Here is a 23,697-nt window from a genome sequence, read left to right as displayed (position 1 = left end):
CTTGTCTAATCAGCAAAGTCAACTGATTTTCCATTGAATCGTTCCGTAGGAGGCACTGTCGATGAATGCCGTAACTACAGTTACTCAGTCTGCTCAGCTAAAAATCGAATGAAACAAAGAGTAAGAGTAGAAAATTGTCTCTTGCGTTGATTCCGTTTTACCCACGCTTCTGTTCGCAAGCGAAACCACGTCTGTTCGTATGTTGTTTAAGAATTGGCTCGGAACGCGGCACGCACGACGAAAGCCCGAATCCAAACTTTACGTTAACGCATAATCACTCTATAAAGAGTGAAAAAAAAAGGTGAACGATGTGTCGTATATAATTTGTATCTAGTTATCATAGAGATGTTAATGGTACTATATGACTAATTTTAACATTTAGTAACTACAACGAAGGAGTTTCGACGAAGAAAGAAAAACAATTTTTGTCCTGCAGTCTCAGAGTAATCGATTAATGAAACATAGCCGTAAGATACGTGTAAGTTACATTATATCGAGGGTACGATTACTAAGCACCGCTCCCCCGGCGAAAAGAAAAAAGGAAAAGACGAAGCGATAGAGCAAGCCGAGAGATCGGTTTCGCCGCCGTACATTGCGATCTGGGGAATTTGTAAATAGTATGTATTATAGCACACACACGCAAACAGATGTAAGTTATCTTCTCTTGAACTTAATAAATAACGACAATATAACGAATGTAAAGGCGCATGATCGATGTTCAATTTAGAGAACCGTTCCTACAAAAACTATCGGTATACATTATATTATATATTTAATAGTCCACTTGATCGTATTGTCCGCTACGATAGACAGGTAATTCAATAAACAACGGAGAATTATTTAATTACGTCGATGTCTCATTTTGCATGTAAATAGCTGTGGTAATTACGCTCGAAACGCGACGAATGATTAACATCGGATACGCAGTTGTTGGAGCTACGCCGTTTTGATTTCGGTTCTATTTTCTCGGATGAGAAATTGTGAGTGGATTAATGACAAGTCTCCGGCTTTTTTTTCGAAAAAAATAGAGTTTTATTAAATGGGAAATGTATATCATTCAACGTTACTCTCTGAAAAAATATAGTGAAATACGTGCTGTACAAACAACAATATAAACTGTATCTTATAAAAGCATCTGTAAGCGATGTGAAATATTAATATAAAAATATTTTTTTATACGTTCGCGGAACTACAATGACGCGCTGTGATTTAACATTTCGTTATCCGAGGTTACGATATTGTAGAATGTAACGTTTTTAATTTTAACTAACCATAAACTATATAGTTCGAAAAGAAACTACCACTGGGCTCGTTAACAATCAATTTTGTTCTCATCGCGTGCAAGAATGCTAGGTAAGTTGTACGTCGACACACGTCTGTTATCTAATTTCGTATACAACACGAAGAAGGAGTAAACGTTAAGCTTCCACAAACACACTTTGCACCGATTACCATGATCAACATCGTTAATATTTAATTATTATTATTACTATTGTGTTTCGTCTATCGTAAATAAAAAATATACCTAAATTAATGGAAAAATATATCAAAATAAAAAATACATTAAATAATACGTTTATACATTCAATGTCACATACAAATAATAAGGTTTTAACGTAAACAATGGTCCGAAAATGAAAATAAAAAGGCACTTTCTCATGCATCATTTGCTCCTAGATCCTGTCGTTCGTAAGACTGTCTAAATTTGTTGCATTACAGTGTTTGTTACGTCTACCACGGTTCACGATCGAATTATAAGTGGTAGAGTAGTGTTGCTTGTTACTGTTTACGCAACATAAACATATATACTTTATTTCTTTTGTGTTTACACTCTATAGCCCCTGCGTTCCGTGTTTCGGATCGAATTCGCCAAGCAGAGTGCGAAAATGATGCCGATCAGCTGTAACATAAAAAGGAAACAACGCTTGAGTGGTTTGATCAGTATTCCACATAAATGTATTACGTGATATTTGAATAATCAACAAGTGTACAATGTAGACATGCATTATTAGCAAATTCGTGAGCCTTTAAAAATTAAAATTAAAGGTTGAAAAGATGCCAATTAATATTCTCAATAAAACAAACATCCTAGGAAATTTAATGTATTGTTCTATCACGTATAACCCGCTTAAGGTAGGTACAATTCCTTGAGGAGAGTGGGCATTTTTTCGGTATACAGACAATACGACAACCTCGCGTTCCTTTTTCTTAGTAACTATTCGACTAATCGAATTGAAACTTTCTATGCTTTTACTATTAAGTGTAACACACGTATCCTAGCCAAAGACATTTTTGAAATTCGGCCTACAGCAGCATCATCTAGATAAAAGGTAAGAGTGCAAAAAACTTCACACATCGATAGTGTTGCATAATTTTTTCTATTCGGCATTTCATGACGCTCTCTAGCTAAAGTGCACATCTGGTATGATACCAGATGCTATGAAAATCTGAAGTTGATAACTGCAGTAGATTCTGAGAAAAAGGAACATGAAGTTGGCTTATTTTCTATGTACCGAAGAAGATGCTCACTTCTCTTAAGTCCCAAATTCCCGGGTGAGTAACCATAATTACCTCAACTCCAGCAATGCCAATAGCAACACCACCTAGAATGCCCCCGAACATTTTGATCGCATCCATTAATATTGGTGCACAACCTTCCCGATGAGATTCGTCCATAGTACAAGATTGCCCTTGTTCCTTGCCACAACAACTCCAAGGGGTGGTGAAGTTATGGTAAATTGTGGTATAGTCATTCGGGCTCTCGACGCCGCAGCACCGGAACTATAACAGAATATTCGAAATTTTAGAATCGTTGGTCGTCATCTGGTGCTAATTTTCTTTTCTACTTTATCGGTAAATGGTACATGCTGGGAATAACAAGCGAATTTGATTAAACTCGAATATTCAACCATTTAATATAATAAATTATCTAACGACGAACTTCCGCTCTGTACATAATCAAATTATGAAGTAATAGTTTACCTTACCATATCAAATATGAAGTTTCACAGCTGAGTTTGAACTTACGTAACTAAAGAATTTCTATTACTTACTGTAACTTGAATAGCATCTATAAAGTCCCTGCTGTCCTTGTTTTGTGGATAATCGTTGAATATCGATCTGTAGTCCCGGGATATTGAATTTTCGGGGTTCTTGACGACGACGAAAGCGTATACTGCGACAGCCACTTGTACGAGCAAGATGAAGAGAAGAAACGATGCGAACTAAAATGTCATCGGATAATTTCGGTTATTCGTGGTCTCATTTTGTTATTTTATTTATTTATAATTTAGACTGCACTTCAATTGCAAGACCCAGGAATCGTATACAAATTTCTTCCTTTATTCAATCATTTTAGTAAGTCGAAAATAAAATGTGGATGTTGTTAAATTCTTATAACGTTCCCACTGTTTTGAATTTCATCCATCCAATGGGTTTTTATCGTGCATCGATTCCGCAGTCTAACTTTTAAAAGAGCCACGGCGAATGATTTTTATATACTTACGGTAATCGTCATGCAATGACTTTCCCGAATGGCGCCGCAGCATCCGAAGAACGAGATTATAAAGATGATACTTCCCAAGACTATTAACGTTATCGCTGGGAACATAACATTTGTGTTCAAGGATTCGGTCACAGAGGACAGGCGTACACATGCGAGGATGCCTACGGTCAGGATACCTATGCCGCATATCTGTAACAGATTAGAATGTCTAAAATGAACACACATTTCATCAAGAAAGACACGCTGCACCTGGCTAAAAATCTTCGTAATTGTTGAAAGGATTATTTGAGCGTTTATTAAACATGAAAAATTGTATTGCGCATATATTACACAAATATGATACAACCATTCATTTTCCATTATAGTTGAAGAACCCGACGAAGAAAATATGGCGTTTTAAAGGTAAAGAAGCACTTACGTTTTTGTTTTATGAAAACATAATATTTACCAAAACTCATTTATCCGTAAAGTATTCCTTAATACTACATTTACAGAGTACTAAAAGTCACCATCGATAACGACAAAATGGAATTTTATTTCGATTACAAAAAAATAGAATTTTATTCCGACTTAGACGAAATAAGTTGCATACATATTCGGTAGATGTGTGACTCAATGTTACAGCGCAAGAGCTTACTACCAATGTTGTTTTGTTAAACTATCAAAAATAGTGAACCACCCTGTATGCATGATTCTCAACAGCTTCAATCGTGGAGTTTTGATACAAGTTTACGATTGAAGACTATTACGAGTGTCCCAGCCACCGATGGCAATTTCTTATTACGTCACATTGCACAACATCAACCGGTTGGCATTGGACACTCCGTGTTCATGGTACACCATGATTGCGAAGATCGTGTATGTGAATTTAGGTCACCGTCCACATATAAGTCGGTTGGTTCAACGTACTTGTCTCAGAGAGCTATCTTGAACACTCACAATGAACTTTCTGCAAGCTACCCTCTTCGTCTACCTACTATCGTTACCAGATTGCGGATTTTATGCATTTATTATAAAAATGGGAAGACACCATTTAACATATTAAAAGGATTCAGAGAATTTAGGGACACTGATCTATTACCTTCAGCTTATTGACATTATTAAAGAGAAAAAAAAAACATTTCACTTCGCATCTATTTCTTACAATTGATTGCAGAACCTTTTTATTTTACATAAAGATCCACAGTCTAAGCATTACCACCTATAACTTTCGATCAGTGACCTTCCGTGACCGTTTTGGCAGCCATATTGTTCGAGGAACAACTTGCCGTACGATTACAGCTTTATCTCTAATAATTTCACAGAAGAGAAAAGAAAATTTTTAGTTATTACAATATAGTATCTATATATAATTTGCTACTTACATATTGGTTACAAAACATAGCATCCATGTTTAGTAGGTTCTGTTTGCTATACGACAAGGGATTAAATAATGTTGAAGATATTTTTTTCTAAATTCTGCTTGACCCATGTACCGGCATATTCCCTCCATTTTGTCATTAAAAAAACAGTATTTCGACCTGTGTCGATGATTTTAATGGAGATGAAAAAGCGAAAAACCACGTGCAACAAGGGTTGATTGAACGATACGTAAGCTTGAACTTCTTTTTTTTAAGTTGGCTCGAGATTTACAGCGAATTGCTTATGGTGTGAAGTCGCAAAAGCGAAGACCGCTGAAATACTGAGAACTGTACAGGAAGAGCAGTCTCAGTTCGACTTCCGAGAAACCCATTTCCTGCACCATGGCGGAATTAACCGTTTGGTGACCTTTGTGAAGCTTGCATTCTTCGCGCGAAAACCAAATGATGCGAATAGTTACTTCCAGGCTTAAATTGCCAATATACATTTTCCTATTTGCACTAAACGAAGCTGTTCGGTTTTAAATACTATTCACGGTTTTAAATATTTCTATCCACTTAAGGCAGACGCGGATGACTGTGCTTAACGACACAGTTTTATTTAACATAATCAGCGAGCTGAATAATATGTTGGATTGCACGGTATCTCAATGCACACAACACATACGAGCAATATACGGTGATAATTTTAATGCATCTGTCAACAGAGCGAAAAGCTATCTCTGAATTTGTGAAGTTCCATGACTAAATGTTTTCTGACGAAAGCGCTGTGCTCGTCTCTTTCTATAAATGTCACTAGAAGTCGCGCATCGTTTCGATGGTGCTGTGAATCTACGATCTACTAATATTCCAATAAGTATGAAATCTATAGCTTTCTTACTACTCCAACAAATAAAATTTAAAATCTTTCCATTTCCGAGGGCTTCAACTTCTTGGATTTCTGAATCCTGAAACGCTTACTTAATTTTCCAATTGCCGTCGAAGTATATTCAGCGTACAATCACTATGCGATTCTAAAAAAGAAAAAAAAAATGGGACACTCGTGTAACGCAGAAAGTATTAGACGACGCGAAAAGGTATTACATCCTTGAAACTTCACCGAGACATGACGCCTCCGTGTCATGCACAGGCTCAAAATCGTCGTGATCGATGATGGGACCCTCGCACGTGCGACTGTCTGTTATTCAACTTAAGAGTGCAGCGTGCATTTATCATTTGTAATCCGCCTGCGACTATAGTTCCACGATATTGAGCACATCGTATCAGTTTTGCCAGACCGTAACTGCGAAGGTATCTGTTAACACAGTTGTGTTTCTAGAGCAACAGTTAAAACAGTTTCAAGAGAATATTTTCAACCGTTCGGCAAAAGGAACAACCATACATTGTCTACATACATATATTGCGTCAGCATTTTCCCTGCGTTACGCGAAGAAAAGAACGAAATAATTTCGCCTAAATTCTCTGCGCACAAAATTGTAATGCGAAAGGAAAATAACGATGGTAGGTCAGCGGATTTTATGGATCCGTAGCAGATGTTAATATTGAGAACGCAATACGCGAAAAGATCCCATAATCGTTGCCATATGTCTCATTGGACATTCGTCACAATGTTCATACATGATTCAGCGACGACGCCACGCTATCGCAAACGGGTTAGCATAATTACTAAACGGCGAATTTTATGCATTTATGGCAAACACGGAGAAGAAGAAGAATTTGAGAATATTGTTGCATTATTTTCAATTATTATTTCACTTCATTCCTGTTTTCTACAACTGGTTTAGTTTGCATAAAAATCCGCGATCTAGTCTCATTACAAACGGGAAATCCTGAACATTGAAACATTCTACGCAGTAGGTCTTCTTTATTTAATCTCAAATAAAACGCTCGATAAGGCGTTATAAAGCTGTGCATGAAGTTTCACGATACATGATTATATCTTTGCATTTCTATATTACAAGACTTTTCATTTATGCTTCGAGAAAATGTATTAGGTGCACAAATTCAATCGGAATCCCTTCTTCGTGAACTAGTTCATTATTTGCAAACAACGAAACTGCTAAAAAAAATATCTCCACCACTTTCTGCGCGTTTGGTCCAACTTACGAGTAACTGGTATGGTGGACTTAAATGCAAAATTGCAATTGATTAGAAGAGCCGTGTAGCAAGAGCCACGAATTCACTGGAAAACACAGCTAATGTAAACCAAGTGCTATTCTATCATGCAATTTCCGTTGTTTCAACTATACCTCTGTGACAGAGTAAACACTTTTCGAATCGACAAGCTACAGTCGTACGCGCAAGTTTTGACGGTAGAAAGTTCAAGCTAAAGAGAGGATTTGGTATAGCATTGTGAAAAGTCAACAGGGACTGTAATGTACAGGGTGTCAAAAAATTATATGTCACGGCCACCATAGCGTGATTCTACACCTACGATTTGGTGGAAATTGACATAAAAAACTCCCCGCAAAATTGACCTTGACCTTGAAAATCAAGGTCAAAAAAACAAACAATTTTTTCTTAATCATGTTCTACTCTTATCGTGTTCATAAGGATCAACTTTGTGAAAGAAACCATGGGTCGCATCTCAACCGTTCTCTTAAAAAATGATGTTGCATTTCTTATAATTTTTGCAGCTTCTTTATTTGTAAATTTTTTACATCCAGCGCCAATATATAAGTAAACAGCGTACTATCATACAGCGGGTACCATCAGTAAGCTATCTCGTTGGGTATGAAATTATCATAATCATGATACTCCTATTGCCCTAACTGCAGAATGAAAGAAGGAAGCTGCAAAAATTATAAGCAATGCAACATCATTTTTTAAGAGGACGGTTGAGATGCGACCCATGGTTTCTTTCACAAAGTTGATCGTTATGACCAGTAGAACGCGATTAAACAAAAAAAATTGTTGTTTTTTCACCTTGATTTTCAAGGTCAAGGTCAATTTTGCGGGGAGTTTTTTATGTCAATTTCCACCAAATCGTAGGTGTAGAATCACGCTATGGTGGCCGTGACATATAATTTTTTGACACCCTGTACATCGTGTTTCCGACCAAAAGAGTGGGCGCGAATGTTTCACCGTTTCAATGCAACGATTGAATCATTCGATTCTCTGAAGGAAAGCGTACGATTGCAATCGTCACGCGCATGCGACGTCTTTCTCGAGAAACCGGAGTGCGTTGCTCAAATGTGACGCCGGTGATATCTCGGATCTTGAAATCCGTCTTATCCGGCAAGATAAAATCAATTTTCTCCCTTTCGTTCGGTGGTATGTTAAAAATAGCTATTGCCTGGTCTCGCTGATTACTCGCTGCGCTAACATCTTGCATTTGATCGCCTAGCCGAATGACGTCACCGCGTTCGCGTATTTCCTTGATAACAGTTTCCCGTGGAAATCACGCGCGCGTCTAACGACGTGTCTTGTCTAGACCGCTGGGAATCGATAAGTTATAAAACAATGGACGAGTGTCGACGGAAGATGACAATGCCGAGTAAAGCTTCCCTTATCGTTTAACTCGCGGAAAGAAAAAAAATTGCTATCTTGATGGTCTTTCGAAAGTGATGGAACTGGGTATAAGCGGAAGTTCACGGTAATTAGCTTTCCCCAGAAAACTGATGAATCACTTCCCCAAGAAAGACGGTGTATTATTCATCAGATAATCCTGAAGAAATATTTCAACGACACGAGCACGGTCGAAAGCATTTTCGAATCGGTCCGTCCGTATACATATTGACTCGCATTTCGCGTAGCGAGCGTCATCGCTTCTATTAACAGCTTTTGGCTCGTCCGTTATTTATTGTAACGTTATTAGTACTAAGTTGCAGCGAAGGAAACACGGCGGCGTTATCAATGACGGTCGTTTCTCATTCAAATGATAATTGTCGACGAGCGACGTGCGATTGTGACAGCCGGACAAGGAAAACCATGTTCACTTTGGACGGTTATCCCTCAAACTTCCGCGAAGTCCAACTCTTACCTGTTTCCTGCCTTAAACAACTCGCTGGCCTCGAGTGGGACCGGCTGTTGTCAGACAAAGGACGTGGTCGCTTCAAAAGTTATTTTTTCAGACCCGAGTGTGTGTGTATGTGCACACGCGCAACCATATCGTGCGCAAATAACAAGTGAAACAGATGAAAGAAACCACGCCGCGAATGACTCAACATCTACCAGGAAAATGTACGCTGGACGGTATAGCACACTGATTCGAAGTTGAAATAACGATCCTGCACGTGGACATTTTCTGGGTCGGTGCATGCATAGTCTATTATGGATAAATCATGGGCTCCATTGATCATCAAGGTCGCTTGCTACTACACATTAAGGGGTCTTCTTATCTAGAATCTTGAAAAAATCGATCTTTCTTTTTTTCACGCCTTAAGAATTTTCTATGTTTTCCTTTTTGTTTTTAAATTATAATATGAAAGATTCCTAAGCTTTATTTTCGAACAGTACAGCTACTGAAAATCCTATTAATAGGTTTCCGATAGGAAAAGTTTTAAAGCACGTGTCTTTAAACATAGTCCTGCAAAAGGATTGCAAAACGCACACTGTATATAGAGTGCTACTATGTATGTATACTTTGTATACATGTATAATTTTTAAAAAATTCTATTTTTACCGTATTACAAGCGAGAGGCTTGTTGTTTGTTGTCAGAACATATTGGTCAAAATGGTGATTCTTTTAATCGGTAAGTTTTGTTTATTTAACGGAAGAAATTATATTATGCTGTATGCTAAATAGCTAAGTGTACAAAAGTAATTTGACTATCTTCCAATCAATTGCGAGATTATGACCGTCAAATACTTCTATACAAAATAATGCCATTAAGTAATTCTATTTTTAATAGAATTTTTATAAGTGATAAATTTAATTTTTTTCTAGATTTTTTGTGTAAACCACTTTCATGATTACGCATAGTAATGAACAAGTTATTCGTTGATTCCTTCAAGGACGACGGAAGACGTTATCGACCGAGAATGTCGGTTAGACGATATCTAAATCTGGGACAAGCAAGGTTTGTTGCGATAATTGGTAACAAGTGAACAAACAGTTAAAACAAACGGCGTTGATATTTTCTTATCGGATATAGAAAAGGAGATTACAATAAATGTATGTAACGAAGTTAACATTTGTGAGAATGCATTCGTGGGGAATCGTTCAATAAATATATTTCGTTTGTCATGTACTACAATAAAAATCACTAATAATCTTCATAAATATACTCTTGCAATTTTCATAAAATAAAGTAAGATAATCTCTCTTAGTGCTCCGTAATCTAGTGTTGATAACCAGTGAGTACACTAAACCACACCTTGAGAAGAAATTAATTCCTTGTTAACTACAGCATTCTCATTTTTGAACGTGAAGCATTGGGGAAGTCTTGGAAATGCAGACGTAGGTAAAAAATCTCTGACGTAACACAATGGTATGAAAAAGAAATCGCGATTCTAGTGTACAAAAATTCACGAAATCAACGCTTATTCTCAGATCCTCCGAAATTATAAATACATGCTTGCCATAGATGGGAACCTTGTTATACCGTGTCCCAGATTACGTCACACGATGTGTAGATGCTACCATACGTTGTGTAGATAGCGATCTTATTATGGAGCTCTTTCCTCAAGTAGAGATCTTTAATCGCTGTTCCTAGAAATGTTGGAGTTGCGTTAAATAGATTTGCCTTATCGAATGTCTAATTGTAGTTGTTTGTAACTCGTTTTGCCCGCCGATGCCCGTGGGCACAGCTGCGGGCAAAGCTACGGGCAAGTGACTTAGTGGAGTGGGGATAGGCCATAGTAGCACATAGCTATGACAATGTGTGTGACAAACGGATGCAACCTTGATCGCAGGGGCGTGGCTTCGTGCCCGCCGCCCTGTGTATGCCCAGGGCAAGAGAATTGCTGCCCGCACGGGCACACAGTCATAAAAAAAAATTAACAACACACCCGCTGAACAGCTCTGCTCTCAGCCGTTTATCTGGAATATCTATACCATCTAATCTCCCAGTACTCCGAACACTAAAAAACGCGAATAACATTGATTCTTGGTAACCAAGAGATTCGATAAGACTACTAAGAATACGCAACAACATGTTGCTTCTGTTTTTTTTTTTTTTTTTTCTAAAAGTAGAATACACATTAGAATTTTATTATATTTACTTTTTAATGCTGTCAATTGACGCAATACCAAAATATTTTTTTTGTGCACGAATTAAAATAAAATACACTTATTATTTATCTTTTGAATAGTATTTAGTTCAATCTCTGTAGATCATATTTACAACTGACAATGATGTCTTCTTGCTAAGAATAGTCTACTGCGGGCGTACATTATACATATAATGGTATAGTGAAGTTTTAACTGAAGTCAAGTGAGTGATAATTGCCTAGATCTCGCAACGTAAAATTATATAGGTTTCACGTATCACATGATAAATTACCAGTCTATCAATTGCCACCTTATTCAGTAATCAATTAATTAGTTGTATCTGTAAATTGACTTCTATTACAGATCTGACTGTTATGTATACGTGTATTAAATTAATAGTCCTCAGAGGAACGCTCTATTAAACTGCAGGTCAATAAAATGCGCATGAGATCAGCGTAGATCATCAATATCATCATTCGATACGAGTTAAAAGGAGGATTCAACATGCCTATCAGCGGGCAAGGGCGTCCGCCGATGCCCGCGAGCACAGCTACGGGCAAAGCTACGAGCAGGTGACTTAGCGGAGTGGGGGTAGGCCGTAGCACAGCTATAGCTTGCCACATAGTTGTGACAATGCGTGTGACAAACACATGCAGCCTCGTCCGCGAGGGCGTGGCTTCGAGCCCGCCGTCCTGTGTATGCCCAGGACAAGAAAATCGCTGCCCGTACGGGCAGACACTTAACAGGGTCATTTCCATCGTCTTTCATTGTCTTCTTCCAACGATCAATGCAATTATCGATCAACGAACAATTCCAACAAAATTGCGATGATAACTACAGCTAGCGCTGTTTTGTATATTTTTATAATTGTTCTCCAAAAATTACAATTTCTTCAGGAGCTAGATGGTTTCACCACGCCGAAGAATTGACATAAACGTCGAATCGGAGGAGTTAAAAGTATCGAGATTACGTCACCCGATGCACTATTAACGCATCAGATCCGACTCAGATTTTTTACAAGCGGTCTTGGCAGTCGCCTGCGTTCGTTCTACACGCCAATTACGATCTCCAGCGTTATCAATTGATCGTTACAAAGCAGAGAATATAATTCTGTTTCATCGAATACTTTACGCGTTTAGAGTACCGCATCTATTCGTACTAGGAAGTGGTAGCAGCGGAAATACACCGAGTGTGTTATCGTGGTTTGTGCTAGAAGTATAGCCACGGTATTTCTGGTACATTCGCAAAATTATTGCGGTTACGCAACGCATTGTGATGCGGATTCTTCCGTTCGCATTGTAACAAACGACAAAGTAATTTCCCTGTATGTACAAATTACATATGCTGCGATTATCTTAGCAGTAACATTAATTGCTGCTGTTAATCATGTTGACGGTACTGCCAATGCTACGAGCGATATCGGTATCAACAGTTTATGATTGATTAAGTGTTTGTCCAATATTTAATCGTAATTGAAACTTTTAACAGCCGTATCTGCTTGCAGTGCCGATTGAATTGCGAAAAGAGTTTAACGAGGATATAAGCGGAGTTCCCAGGAATTCGTTGATTCATGACGCAATGACGCATACTGACAACGAACTCGACCAGTCTCGTGATTGTATCATTGATTCCGACGCATCAGACGCGAAAAATTTTATAAGAGTATCTGTTTACGTAATCTATATTTCTCAAAAAAATCTCCCATTCGAATTTAGTAATATATACTTAAACGATTAAAAATAAACTACTTTATCGTTACAACGAAATAAATAGTGAAGTGTAATTGTCTGGATTTCAAAAAAACGTGAAAACAGAAAAGCCACTATTTTTTATATTTTTTATAGTTTATGATTTATTTATATGGTCGCTGAACGTTGACTGGCGTGTCCTTCATAACATAACACAATTACTCTGATAAAATTGGAGTCAAATAAATTTTATTGGGAACTGTAATGTGCCGAAGGGTTACAGATGCACTCGCTATGATCAATTTCAGCTTTTTAGTCTCGGTATCATTAATGAAATCACTTCGTCGTTTGCTTTTTTTTTTTTTTGAAATCTCAGACTCGGCGGTTAACGCATTAATTGAACTTCCTAAGCGTTTTGCGAAATAGAATTTGAACGAATGATAAAATGTCAAGGTATAGTACGAACACAACTCGAGCAAACGGAGGAATCTAGATCAGTATTACAACCACTACCCCTATGACCATGGAGGAATGACGTAGCTTCGGAGCATAGCATACGAATCATCTTAGTTTGACGATCAGCTCCGTCTCTGCAACAGCTAGTGGACAGAGGAATTCCCTCGTCTGTACCAGCATCCTCTTATTTTTCTTTCTCCTAGTTCCGCACAGATTGAACTAAATGCTGTGGACACAAACACTGCCAACATGTAACCAAATCAAATCGAATATTCCCAAGAATCCCAAGGTCTAACCCTTTATGGTTCCGAATACCTTTCTGAGGTCTTTTCAAGCATCCGTTAACCATCTAAGAAGCATAGCTATCGGTATAGCAGAAGCACTAATTTGAATTTAAAACTACGGTAAGAGACCCAATTACTATGGGGGTACCAATTGAAGAATATTAAAAAAGAGATATATAACATATACATATATTAACTGAGTTTAGTGAAAAAAATTCAACACCTCTTTTTTAATATTTATTATATTTTAAAAATAAGCATAATCAATATAAGAACAGTAATTGGGTCCCTAGTACTTTATTTGCTTTCTGGTTAAGGGCGGAGCGCGATGTAAACACGAGAAACGAGGTGATTTATGCGATTTTTTTTTAAGAAACTATCAAGCAGTTCTTTTCGAAACTTTTGTGACAATCAATTTCATATTCAAGGAACATGTCATAATTTTTTCGTTTAAAAATGTCTGATAGAAATGCATATATAGAACTCGTCAACAGAGTTAATTTTTATGTGGGATAAAAGAACGAATTACATCGATGAGCAACTCGATATTTTAAAGCTAGTGAACCGAGACTGTATCTCCCAAATTATTCTTGATGGCGCAGCTTGTGCAAGAGATACTACTGTGCGCATCAACTCGCACCTCGAGCGGGAGTGTTGTGGATACAAATAAAGTAAAAGAGTCTAAAACTGAACTTGAACGATGTGTGTTATAGAAAAGTGTTTGTTAGTTGACTCCGCTCGGTTTTGTTGAGTTTTTCCGTTGAGCTTCCTGCTGTTTTAGATAGAGAAATAGAAACCTCGTCGTCCGGGAGTCAACAACGAGACTAACCTATTTAGAAGAGGAGCCAACAGATGTTAAAGAGGACCGTCTCGAGACGGAGCAACGCATGAAAATCGATGGGTTACTTACTACAGTGAGAAAATTAAAAACAAACAGCAACCACTTGATACAGTCCATAACGCAGCTCATTTTGATCGTTTTTCCTTAAGACTGGCGCGTTGGTGCAAGATTATACACGATTCGTTCGGAGAGAACGGAAACGCGCAAAACCGGCGCAAGGACGGTAATGAAAATGACACGCCAGAGTCGAGAACGAGGCGAGCGTGAATCGCATACTGAAAATACGAGTACGAGAAGGAAAGTCGTGGACCTGGTGTCTGGCACCGTTTTCCTCGTTCCTTCTTTGTTTTTCTCGCCATCTTATCGGGATTTTGTAACAGCCAATCGCTGTTCGTCTACGTCACGAGATTATGCAAATGCACAGCGCACACGAAACGATCAGCATTTCTAAAAATATGAATGATGAGAAAAAATGTTTCAGACAAAAATTATATGGCCTCGACCGGAAACGTATAATGAACTTCAGGGATGTGCGCGGGCACCCCTGAATTTTGTGTTCGGGTTGCATCGAGAAATTGATTTGGGATCGGGTCGGAATGCTGGGATTCCGCGGTATGCACATCGTCAATTTTTGACCTACTTCTAACGCTTGTATTACGAAATATCTGTATACTATTGTCAGTTCATGAACAGCACGCACTGCATTGAACCTTCCTCTTTCGAATGAGCCCTTCCCCAGCGAAAAATATTCTCATACCAAGACGAAAACTTTCCTCCCGCGAAACCATTTTTCGTCTATTTTTGTCGGTAACGTGGTCACTCTACCTTATCACGAATCTACGGAGTTTTGGCCCACGCAACGCAGGTCATTCAACAAACCAATTATACATACAGATCATTCAGTCAGACAATCGTACAGAGAAATCGCAATATTCAACAGAATATTTTTGTTATATATAACATTAGAGTATTAATTTTGTATACATCAACCGTTATAGTAATAAACAGAATGAAATATACTTGCTTTTCAAATTTCTTTACCTAATGTTTTTTCTGTTTTGGCACAAAAAAGGCGGCAGTTTTAATATGGGAACAGTATCGCGATTTATAATTATTCGATTTTCAATTGCTTTCAGTTAGAAAAAAGAACATAGTATTTTACATTGGAAAAATTTCTTAGGCGAATTCGTGTACGTACAATAGTGAAACATTGAGCTGAACCGAGTTGTATCGAATCGAGTACACAGTACACTCCTGACACAAATAGAATAGCTATATCGATTATTTAATAGTTGAAAAGGATATACATTTACCCAGTTTCTTATCACCATTACAAGTAGACAGTAAATACGTGTCCGTGTGAGGATTACGTTAAAGAAAAAGTTCTTATAAACTTTATCTTGAAGCGAGTACGCGGTATGTAAAATTTGTAAACAATGTGTTCTATCATTTTGTAATTGTTTTGCACGTGTTTGCATGACAATTTATGCGTGAAGAATGCATGAAAATTCTCCAAGCGATAGGCGAGAAGGAATCCATTTTAAAATACGCGCGCAACGTGTTTCAACCCATTTATATATAGGAAGATTGTTTAGCCAGATACGAATTTTCAGGTATTCAATTACAATGGAAAACAAGTTTTCCATTCGTTATTTACTCAACTAAAGTATGCTTAAATACGTGTTTTTCAAGCGGACGTTAGAAATAAAATAATCGTACAACTATTATTTTGTATTCGATTGATATCGCAGCCATCTCCGGACTTACGAAACGATTTAAGATAGTTTTGAAAATGAGAAACATGATATAAGATGACAAAGAATATATTTTCGTATTGTAGAGCTGATCAGAACTGAAAAATAGTACAATACAATGGCAGTTCATAAATGTGTGAAAGACGGTACGGACGGGTATCGTTATCGCATGACTCACGCTACATTGACGTGTAGGAAAAATAAACTGGCTCAGAAATTTGTATCCGGTTCAACTATTGTTCAATAAACACGACATTGACACTAGAGACGATTAAATATATCATAGGCGACACCGTGTGTGCGATAAGCTGCACAGTCCATGCAAAGATCAATCGTTATTTAAAAAGAAACCGAAAAGATATAAACATAAAGCAACTAGGGGGAAATTTTAAATGTATTTAACTTTGAGCAGCGAGAGAGAAAAAAATAAAGATCACTTAATTGTACTTAAATAACCGACAGAAAATACACACAACTACACCACATCAAAATTAAACCCGCGCCCTACGTTGTAAAACTACTGTCTTCGACATGATATTCGATAAACTACCAACGATTTCTTGCCGAGTCGACGAAATAATAAAAACAAAGCAATTATTGCCGCCAAAGTCCTCTAAACGCATTAAACAATTTAAGCAGCTTTATGTAATTATACATAATTTAATTATACATAATTGATGCATTTCTTGAGAACGTTGTGCATATATAGTGAATACAACTAAATAAAACGCGAGCACAATTTTTTAGGTTAACAAATAAAATCGTGAAAGGAAGTAAAAGTGTGGATGTAAACGGTTACTAAACGAAACACGATGTTCTACGTCTAAAAACGGTGAATTTAAATATAAACAAACAAGTTTTCCGAACAATTGATCAGTTTCGCGGTTAACAGCAGGTAGAACTTACCGCGAAAATGAAGTTGAATATGAAGAGTAAGTATTTAATCATTCCCATTCCGCAACCCATTTTGTCGGATCTTGTTCTTCGAACTGCCACAAAAGAATAGCCGTTGAAATGTTGAAAGTCGTTCGGAGGACGCGAAAGGGACGCTCAACAGGTTAGGTTCGAGGCAGCACGACGAGCAACTGCGACGCCGATCTCTCGTGTTCAACTGTACAACTGACTGCAACTGACTGGTGGCACGGCACTGTAACAGCCGAAATGAGTTTCCAGTTGTGAAGCGCAAAAGCGCCGCACCCGTCTTTATCTAGAAAGATTAAAGCTAACTGGAATACCGTGTAATCCTTGATGCTGGTATCAATAACGCTTACACCGTTCATAACGAGATGCTCGACACGTCAAAAATGTTGGAATTCATTAAGCAACAATCAATTTATCACTTTCTTCGCAATTTCCTCGCCTATCGTTTATTTTGATTTCATGAATACGCAGTATCGAAAATTTCCGGGAACTCGAACAGAACGTTACACGCGTTTACCTCCTTGTGTTTACAGTATGATATTCACCTCTGTAAATATGAAGGGGATATCTGAGAATTTATATTAGATATAATAGAAGATTTTAATGTATTTAATAATCTAAATCTTTTAGGAATGATTATGAGTATTTCATACTGTATAATAATGATAATAATATAGGTATAATATAAACTAACAAGATCAGTCGTTTTTAACTTTGAACCTCTTTAATTTTATGATTTTATGATAATAATCATTTTATTTTTTAAAAGTAATAATAAAATATTAGGTGTATGCAAAAATTTTAGTAATTTTTTCTAATTTTCTTTATTTATACGAGGTATGCGAGGTATGTTACCAGTAGGTAATGAAGCTGGTTATTTAGACACATCTATATAGCAAGCAAACAATTGTATAAGTCATGGCGCACGAACGAAGCTAAAACATTTTCGTACACCTAATGTTCTAGGAAATTATTAAATTGGGCTGTGATATCACACTTCGATCACTCGTTTTGCTTATCGATTTCTTAGAATGCTTGGTACAAGAGTCTTAATCAAATTCAATATTCGTGGCCAGCGTTGTTCGTTGCGATATAATAAACCTGTTGACGGTTTAAGTATTAAAACGTGATACGTCGATCTTTCATACGAGAAACGATCGTCAGCTTTCATGAAATATAATTTAAAAAGTGAACTTATTTGCCATTTGTTTGTGTCACTACTACGTAATAAATCGATTGTTTCTTAATTTTCTGCGATGCTGCTGTACTTATAAAAAAACTCCGGATATAAATAAAGTACATTCATTTTATCGAATTTAAAATGATTGAGATAAACCTACGACATCACAACATGATGCAATTTTTGTTGCGGAATTCGGAGATATGTTTACTCATATTTTTTATTTTGCAGAAATAAATTCGATCTTATCGTGCGTTGTGTATAATCTTTTGCAACCACTTCGATAATTCAAACAGGAAGGGATGAAATTATAAATGTTTATTTTGCGTCAAGTAAAATTGTACAAACGTGTATAGATTAACAAAAATAACTTTTCCTTGTATTGACAAATCTAACCCAGACCGTTGTTTACTTAAATCAGGTAATTAAATCGAGTTACATCCAATACATCCGAAAATAACAAAAGTGGGTGTAATAGAAAATATATATGTATGTTTGAACGTCACTTATCATTTTGGAAAAGAGATGTGAACAATAGAAGTCATAGATTTATTATTTAAGTTTAAACTAAGGAACTTTGCAAGTATTTGGTATAAAAGTGGCACAATATTTTTGGCATGTAATTTTCGGATATACAATGCAAAATCTATCGTAAACATTCCTAATAATAATAGAAATAGATGCGCGCGGCATGTCCAGGAAAAAGAAGACTGAAAAGGGAAAGACAACACTACAATAAAGTCAACTTCGTCAAAAATTGATTGTCAAGCGCCAGACGTTGTTTTAGGACTCTGTAATTGAGCATTGAGAAAATGGTCATGTGGTCCCATTCCTTTGGGTTCTTGCACGAGTGCTTGCGCGGCAATCATTATATCTTTTCTCCGTTTCACCTTGTCTTTGCAAGCTCTCGCGTAACACGTCATACAAATTATGAAGCAAACCTATAAACGAGACAAAAAAATATTTCAGTTACAATTATATTGAACACGTACAATTAAAACATTGATCATTATTACAAGACAAAAATCCGCAGTCCAATTATTACTTGCCTGTAACAATACTGTACACAATGCGAGTAGGAAAATATGGAGTAGGATAGATCTAGTACGATTTATTACTACATGGTAGCAACCTCTCGCATGTATCGTACATGCACCCTTGCTATCACTCGAATTTTCAATCGACGACGCGGTCTGGCAACAGGACCAAGGAATTGCATCCTGACTTCGATAATCTTCAGGCCCGTTTATTCCGCAACAACGTAGCTAAAAATCAAAACGATCAATAGTAAGCACTTTGAAATAAGTTGCATATTATAAAGTCGAGACGCTTTCGATCTACTTACCTTGGAGTGCATACGATCCCAAAGTGGCTTATCATCGGAAGCACCAAGATCGAAGAGTTGTTCAAGATGCGTTCGAGGTAATATATCCACTTGTTCATGCTTGACAAGTGCCCAAATCCCAGCTGATGTATTGGCAGCCGTGACGATTATTAACGCTATAGAAAACTGAATTGCAAAATTAAATACGTTTCGTTATCATAACAGGATAAGGAAGGAAACTAGACTATAAATAGTCGTGTACATTCATGAACATTATCTGTTCGAAGCTAAATCTGAGTAATTATTTAACACGTTCGTTACCAACATTTATTTCAGCAAGCCTGTACAATGCTACTCTTGTAAAGCATTAAAGAAAAAATTAATCACGAGATAATTAAATATCTTCGAAATATTCTGCTATGGCGTTATAACGCTAATTTGTCAATATTCCTTAGTAAATATATTATTAAAATATTTAATCTTAATACTTTCACGGGTAAAAAAGATAAAATACTTCCGTTAGATACTTCCGATCGACGTCTAGCGTCGGATACTGACGATCGATATTTGATATGTGAAGTAAAGCTGTGTTTGCTTACAATTATGACTTGTCCCCTGTTGGTAAAGTCTAAGAATTGCCATGCACACCATGCAATCAGAGTTACAGCCAACCCTGTCGCCAATAGCGTAATCGATGGACCACACACATTGCTGGGGGTGAGAAGTGAATATTCATATAATTGATATATGAAATAACCGGCACAAATAGCTTCTATGATGCCGCATATCTGCGAAAATAGGAAAGAAAATTTCTTGTCATTTTTTCCAACGGCAATGTATTCTGCAACGATAACACGCGCTAAGGACTGATAAGCGACAATTAGTTATTTATCTAATCTTCGTGGTCTGTGTATCGAGTGAAACTAAAGATTTGAAAAGATAACGCGATTGTAGATTTCGAAAGACTCTCCTAGTTTTTATTAACTCTTGTATTATCTGTTGAAATTGAATCATTAAATTTACCGATTTATTTTGACAATGGAAAAATTGTAAAAATTAATTAACTCGATAAAACTCGATTACATCGTGGACTACTAAATTAAACAAATATTGGACTAAAGTAACTTTAATGCTATGAGCTAAGTGCTCGTTCACGTTCAAATATAATATCGATATCATAGAGGTGATTGTGTAAGTAATTGATATCGATGCACGTTTGATACCAATACAAAAGGTACGCGATAACAAATTATCAACGCCAGTAGAAATACTATCCTATCGTCGTACATAGGTTAAAATTACGGGTACATGGGATAAAATTATTGAAAACATCGAAAAAATCATGTTAAAATAAATTACTTTTTATAATCGGGTATATTACATAAATCAATAATTGAATAATAGAGACAAAAAATTTAATGAAGCATCTACTATATTTTTAATCTAATGAAATTTTTAACAGGAACGTTAATTTGTATAATAAAGATATTTCATTACATATTCAGTATACTAGTTTATGTTATAAATGCCTAAGGTTCGCTGGTAACCATTGTCAATAATATTGTATAGATCTATATTAAATAATTTTCATAAGGAAAATTAAAGCATTTACCATTAAAGTTACGATGCATAAAAGTGTTTTAAAAAAAGAAATTTATAAATTTTTTATATAAAATTATACTAAAAGTTGGTAATAGTAAAAGCGATTCAAAAACCGAAACGCCACGGTTGCTAAAAGAACAACGCTGTCGCAGAACGGTAGATTGGCGGGCGTCCAATTTCACGACAAATCGGAAACTGGTCACTGACTGCTATACTCTTAATAATAGAACAACGTCAAGGAACCGAACCGAAAAAAGAATATTGTTCTTTCAGTAATTTGATTAATCGGAATGAAACGAATTTCCGTGACTATTTTCGAGACATGAAAAGCACAGAGCGTCTCTACATGTAAACACATTGTAATGGTACGGTTCACAGTAAATATATACACTTACTCCGAGGACAATTGCACCACCGATGAGAAAGTACCGTAAGCAAACAAGCGTGTGTGCCATCACAAATTTATGAATAAAGAAGAGATCACTTGGACATGTGCAGACGTGCAGTTTATGTAAACAGAAAAGAAGTGTGAGATGTCACGATCGAGCAGCCGTCGCCACGGTGACCAGGCGCAAACCTCAGACTCGAACCGTCATTCCTCCTAGGACTGAGAATGAGCCGCAAAACGCAGCTGGTTACCTCCTGTTTCCCTTATCGATGAACCTCTTTCGCCTTTGCATCAATTTCTTGGCACCCATTTTACATTTGAACACTTTGTTTCCATTTAAATATCTTCTAACCATTTCCTCCTTTGTTGCGCGTCAATTGCAGCTGTCGATCACGCTGTATATACTTGGTTGATCGTATGTAGATGAACGATTTCAACACTGTGGGAAGAACAGGTGTTGAGCCTTATTTTCCCACGAATCCTATATTTTATGTACTGTTTTATTATTTATAATAATTTTGCTATAGTTGTCAGTTTGTTGTTCTATTACTTTTGTTAGATTCAAAAATGATCCATTGTTTAGTAAGTTAAAAACGACGAGGTAATTTCAACATAGTCGGTAAGTATGTACGTTTTAAGTATCTTACCGACAGAGCAAGTATACTTACAATTTTACATACATTTATATTTGAATAAATAGATTGTATACCAATCATTCTTTATGAACAATGTGTGATTGAATAAATGCACGGTTTAATAAATAATTTCTAAATTTATGTCATATGACGTAAATAATACGTTTGACGACAAATGCGCAGGCGCGAGTTTTCCTCGCGAAAAATAAACACGAGAAAATCTTGTACTCGTTGTACCTTATAGTATAAATTTAATCTATGACCCTACTTTATAGTTCAAGGTAGTGTACAGTGTACACTCTGATTCAATTACTTGTATATAATTACTAATGATCTTCGAGTGACTCACAGCGACAACATTTCTCTTGTTCTGCTTGGTGACGTTACAGATGATATCTGTCAAAGTGTTTGTGAACAGCTTTTTGTAAAACGTTTAACGTCAAACTGAATTATGAGTCCAGAGAAGGATGTTTGTGATTTATCCGACGTTATTTTGAACGAAGACAGTAGCGTTGACACGCAAGTATGTAATTAAAAAATGTGAATTAAAGATTTTATTATTCATATAAATAATGAAAATATTTGTAGGATCTGAAGCCAAAAAAACAACCAAAACGTGTGTTACATTTTTCGGATGGCGATTTGGTAGAATATTCCGAAGATGAAACGGACTCGTCAGAAGAGGTCAAAGCAGTAACACATATAGATCCAGTTGAGTTTTGTTTATGACAATAATGTCTGATCCTAAATTATGAAATCATCATCACATTAATAATTGAAATTTGCAGAAGAGTCTTCAATGGGTTCCTTGGGCTTGGTATCAAACAACATGGTTCGGGGGTAAAGTACTAGATAGTTGTGATTGTGTTGGTGAATGGTTGGCCAGTTTCTTTGGTATCACATCTCCAAAATATGAATTTGAAATAAACGAGTTCTACAGACTTCAAGCTCTTGAAAGAGAATCGCAACATAAAATAGACTTAGAAATGGGTGGATGGAATGAACATAATAAAAATAATCTTGCAACTGGTACCAGCGTTCAGTGAAATAATTGTATTTCAGAATGTTTATTCAGTTTTTTTTACTTGGCATTAATTGACAATTTTTCATGATTCATTATTGTGTATATTAAAAAAGCTGTTATTGTTACAGTTTAAAATGCTGTAATATGTATATATATTCAATTAATGAGATAGTAGATATTTTAAAAATGTTTCTTTTGAAAACATTATAGATATATAAGTTTTATTACATACATGTGTAATAACAAAGTTAAAATGTATTTGTTGGGTGAAAGTAAATTTCACTTGAAAAAATATACCAATCTGAAATATTCAATTGTTTGGAGTAGGAGTGCTATTCTAAATTCTTGAATTCTTAAGGTTTGTAATGTACACAAAAAATTACATTAGTTTAAAAATATTTAGTATTAAAATACTTTTGTACATAAATAAGTGTCAATTCTAACGCAGAAATGTTGTATAATTAATTAACATATTGTAATAAATGAAAAACATACACATGATTATTAAATACATTAGCATTTAATAAAACTGATTTCGTATTTTTAATTCTCACTTTTCACGTTATAAATCGATGTAAACAAT

At 36.3% G+C, this 23,697-nt stretch overlaps 3 protein-coding genes across 4 annotated transcripts; 1 reads left to right on the top strand and 2 right to left on the bottom strand.

Moving 5' to 3' along the window:
• Nucleotides 1-1,559: 1,559 nt before the first annotated feature.
• Nucleotides 1,560-17,191, bottom strand: Tspan6 (tetraspanin 6). Of its 2 annotated transcripts, none has more exons than XM_076787172.1 (5): nucleotides 16,947-17,191; nucleotides 3,506-3,694; nucleotides 3,054-3,224; nucleotides 2,572-2,781; nucleotides 1,560-1,900 (listed from the first exon to the last, which is right to left on the bottom strand). In XM_076787172.1, exons 1-5 carry the CDS (start codon nucleotides 17,004-17,006, stop codon nucleotides 1,826-1,828), a joined length of 705 nt encoding a protein of 234 aa, XP_076643287.1. In that variant the 5' UTR covers nucleotides 17,007-17,191; the 3' UTR covers nucleotides 1,560-1,825. The 2 variants fall into 2 exon arrangements, with proteins under 2 accessions (XP_076643287.1, XP_076643288.1); XM_076787173.1 differs by lacking the exon at nucleotides 16,947-17,191 and adding an exon at nucleotides 14,356-14,571.
• A 1,253-nt stretch (nucleotides 17,192-18,444) lies between these two features.
• On the bottom strand, nucleotides 18,445-22,022 carry LOC143353676 (leukocyte surface antigen CD53). The gene is made up of 5 exons (XM_076787165.1): nucleotides 21,463-22,022; nucleotides 20,065-20,253; nucleotides 19,487-19,651; nucleotides 19,191-19,406; nucleotides 18,445-19,082 (listed from the first exon to the last, which is right to left on the bottom strand). Exons 1-5 carry the CDS (start codon nucleotides 21,520-21,522, stop codon nucleotides 18,906-18,908), a joined length of 807 nt encoding a protein of 268 aa, XP_076643280.1. The 5' UTR covers nucleotides 21,523-22,022; the 3' UTR covers nucleotides 18,445-18,905.
• A 341-nt stretch (nucleotides 22,023-22,363) lies between these two features.
• On the top strand, nucleotides 22,364-23,648 carry LOC143353677 (protein FAM177A1). The gene is made up of 3 exons (XM_076787166.1): nucleotides 22,364-22,613; nucleotides 22,679-22,801; nucleotides 22,879-23,648. The coding sequence occupies exons 1-3, from the start codon at nucleotides 22,542-22,544 to the stop codon at nucleotides 23,134-23,136; spliced, it is 453 nt and encodes a 150-aa protein (XP_076643281.1). The 5' UTR covers nucleotides 22,364-22,541; the 3' UTR covers nucleotides 23,137-23,648.
• The last annotated feature ends 49 nt before the right edge of the window (nucleotides 23,649-23,697 follow it).

This window comes from Halictus rubicundus, chromosome 4, assembly GCF_050948215.1.
Source record: "Halictus rubicundus isolate RS-2024b chromosome 4, iyHalRubi1_principal, whole genome shotgun sequence".
Lineage (NCBI taxonomy): Eukaryota > Metazoa > Arthropoda > Insecta > Hymenoptera > Halictidae > Halictus > Halictus rubicundus.
The sequence above is the reverse complement of the archived record's forward strand: the minus strand, read 5'-3'. Positions and strand labels throughout refer to the sequence as shown.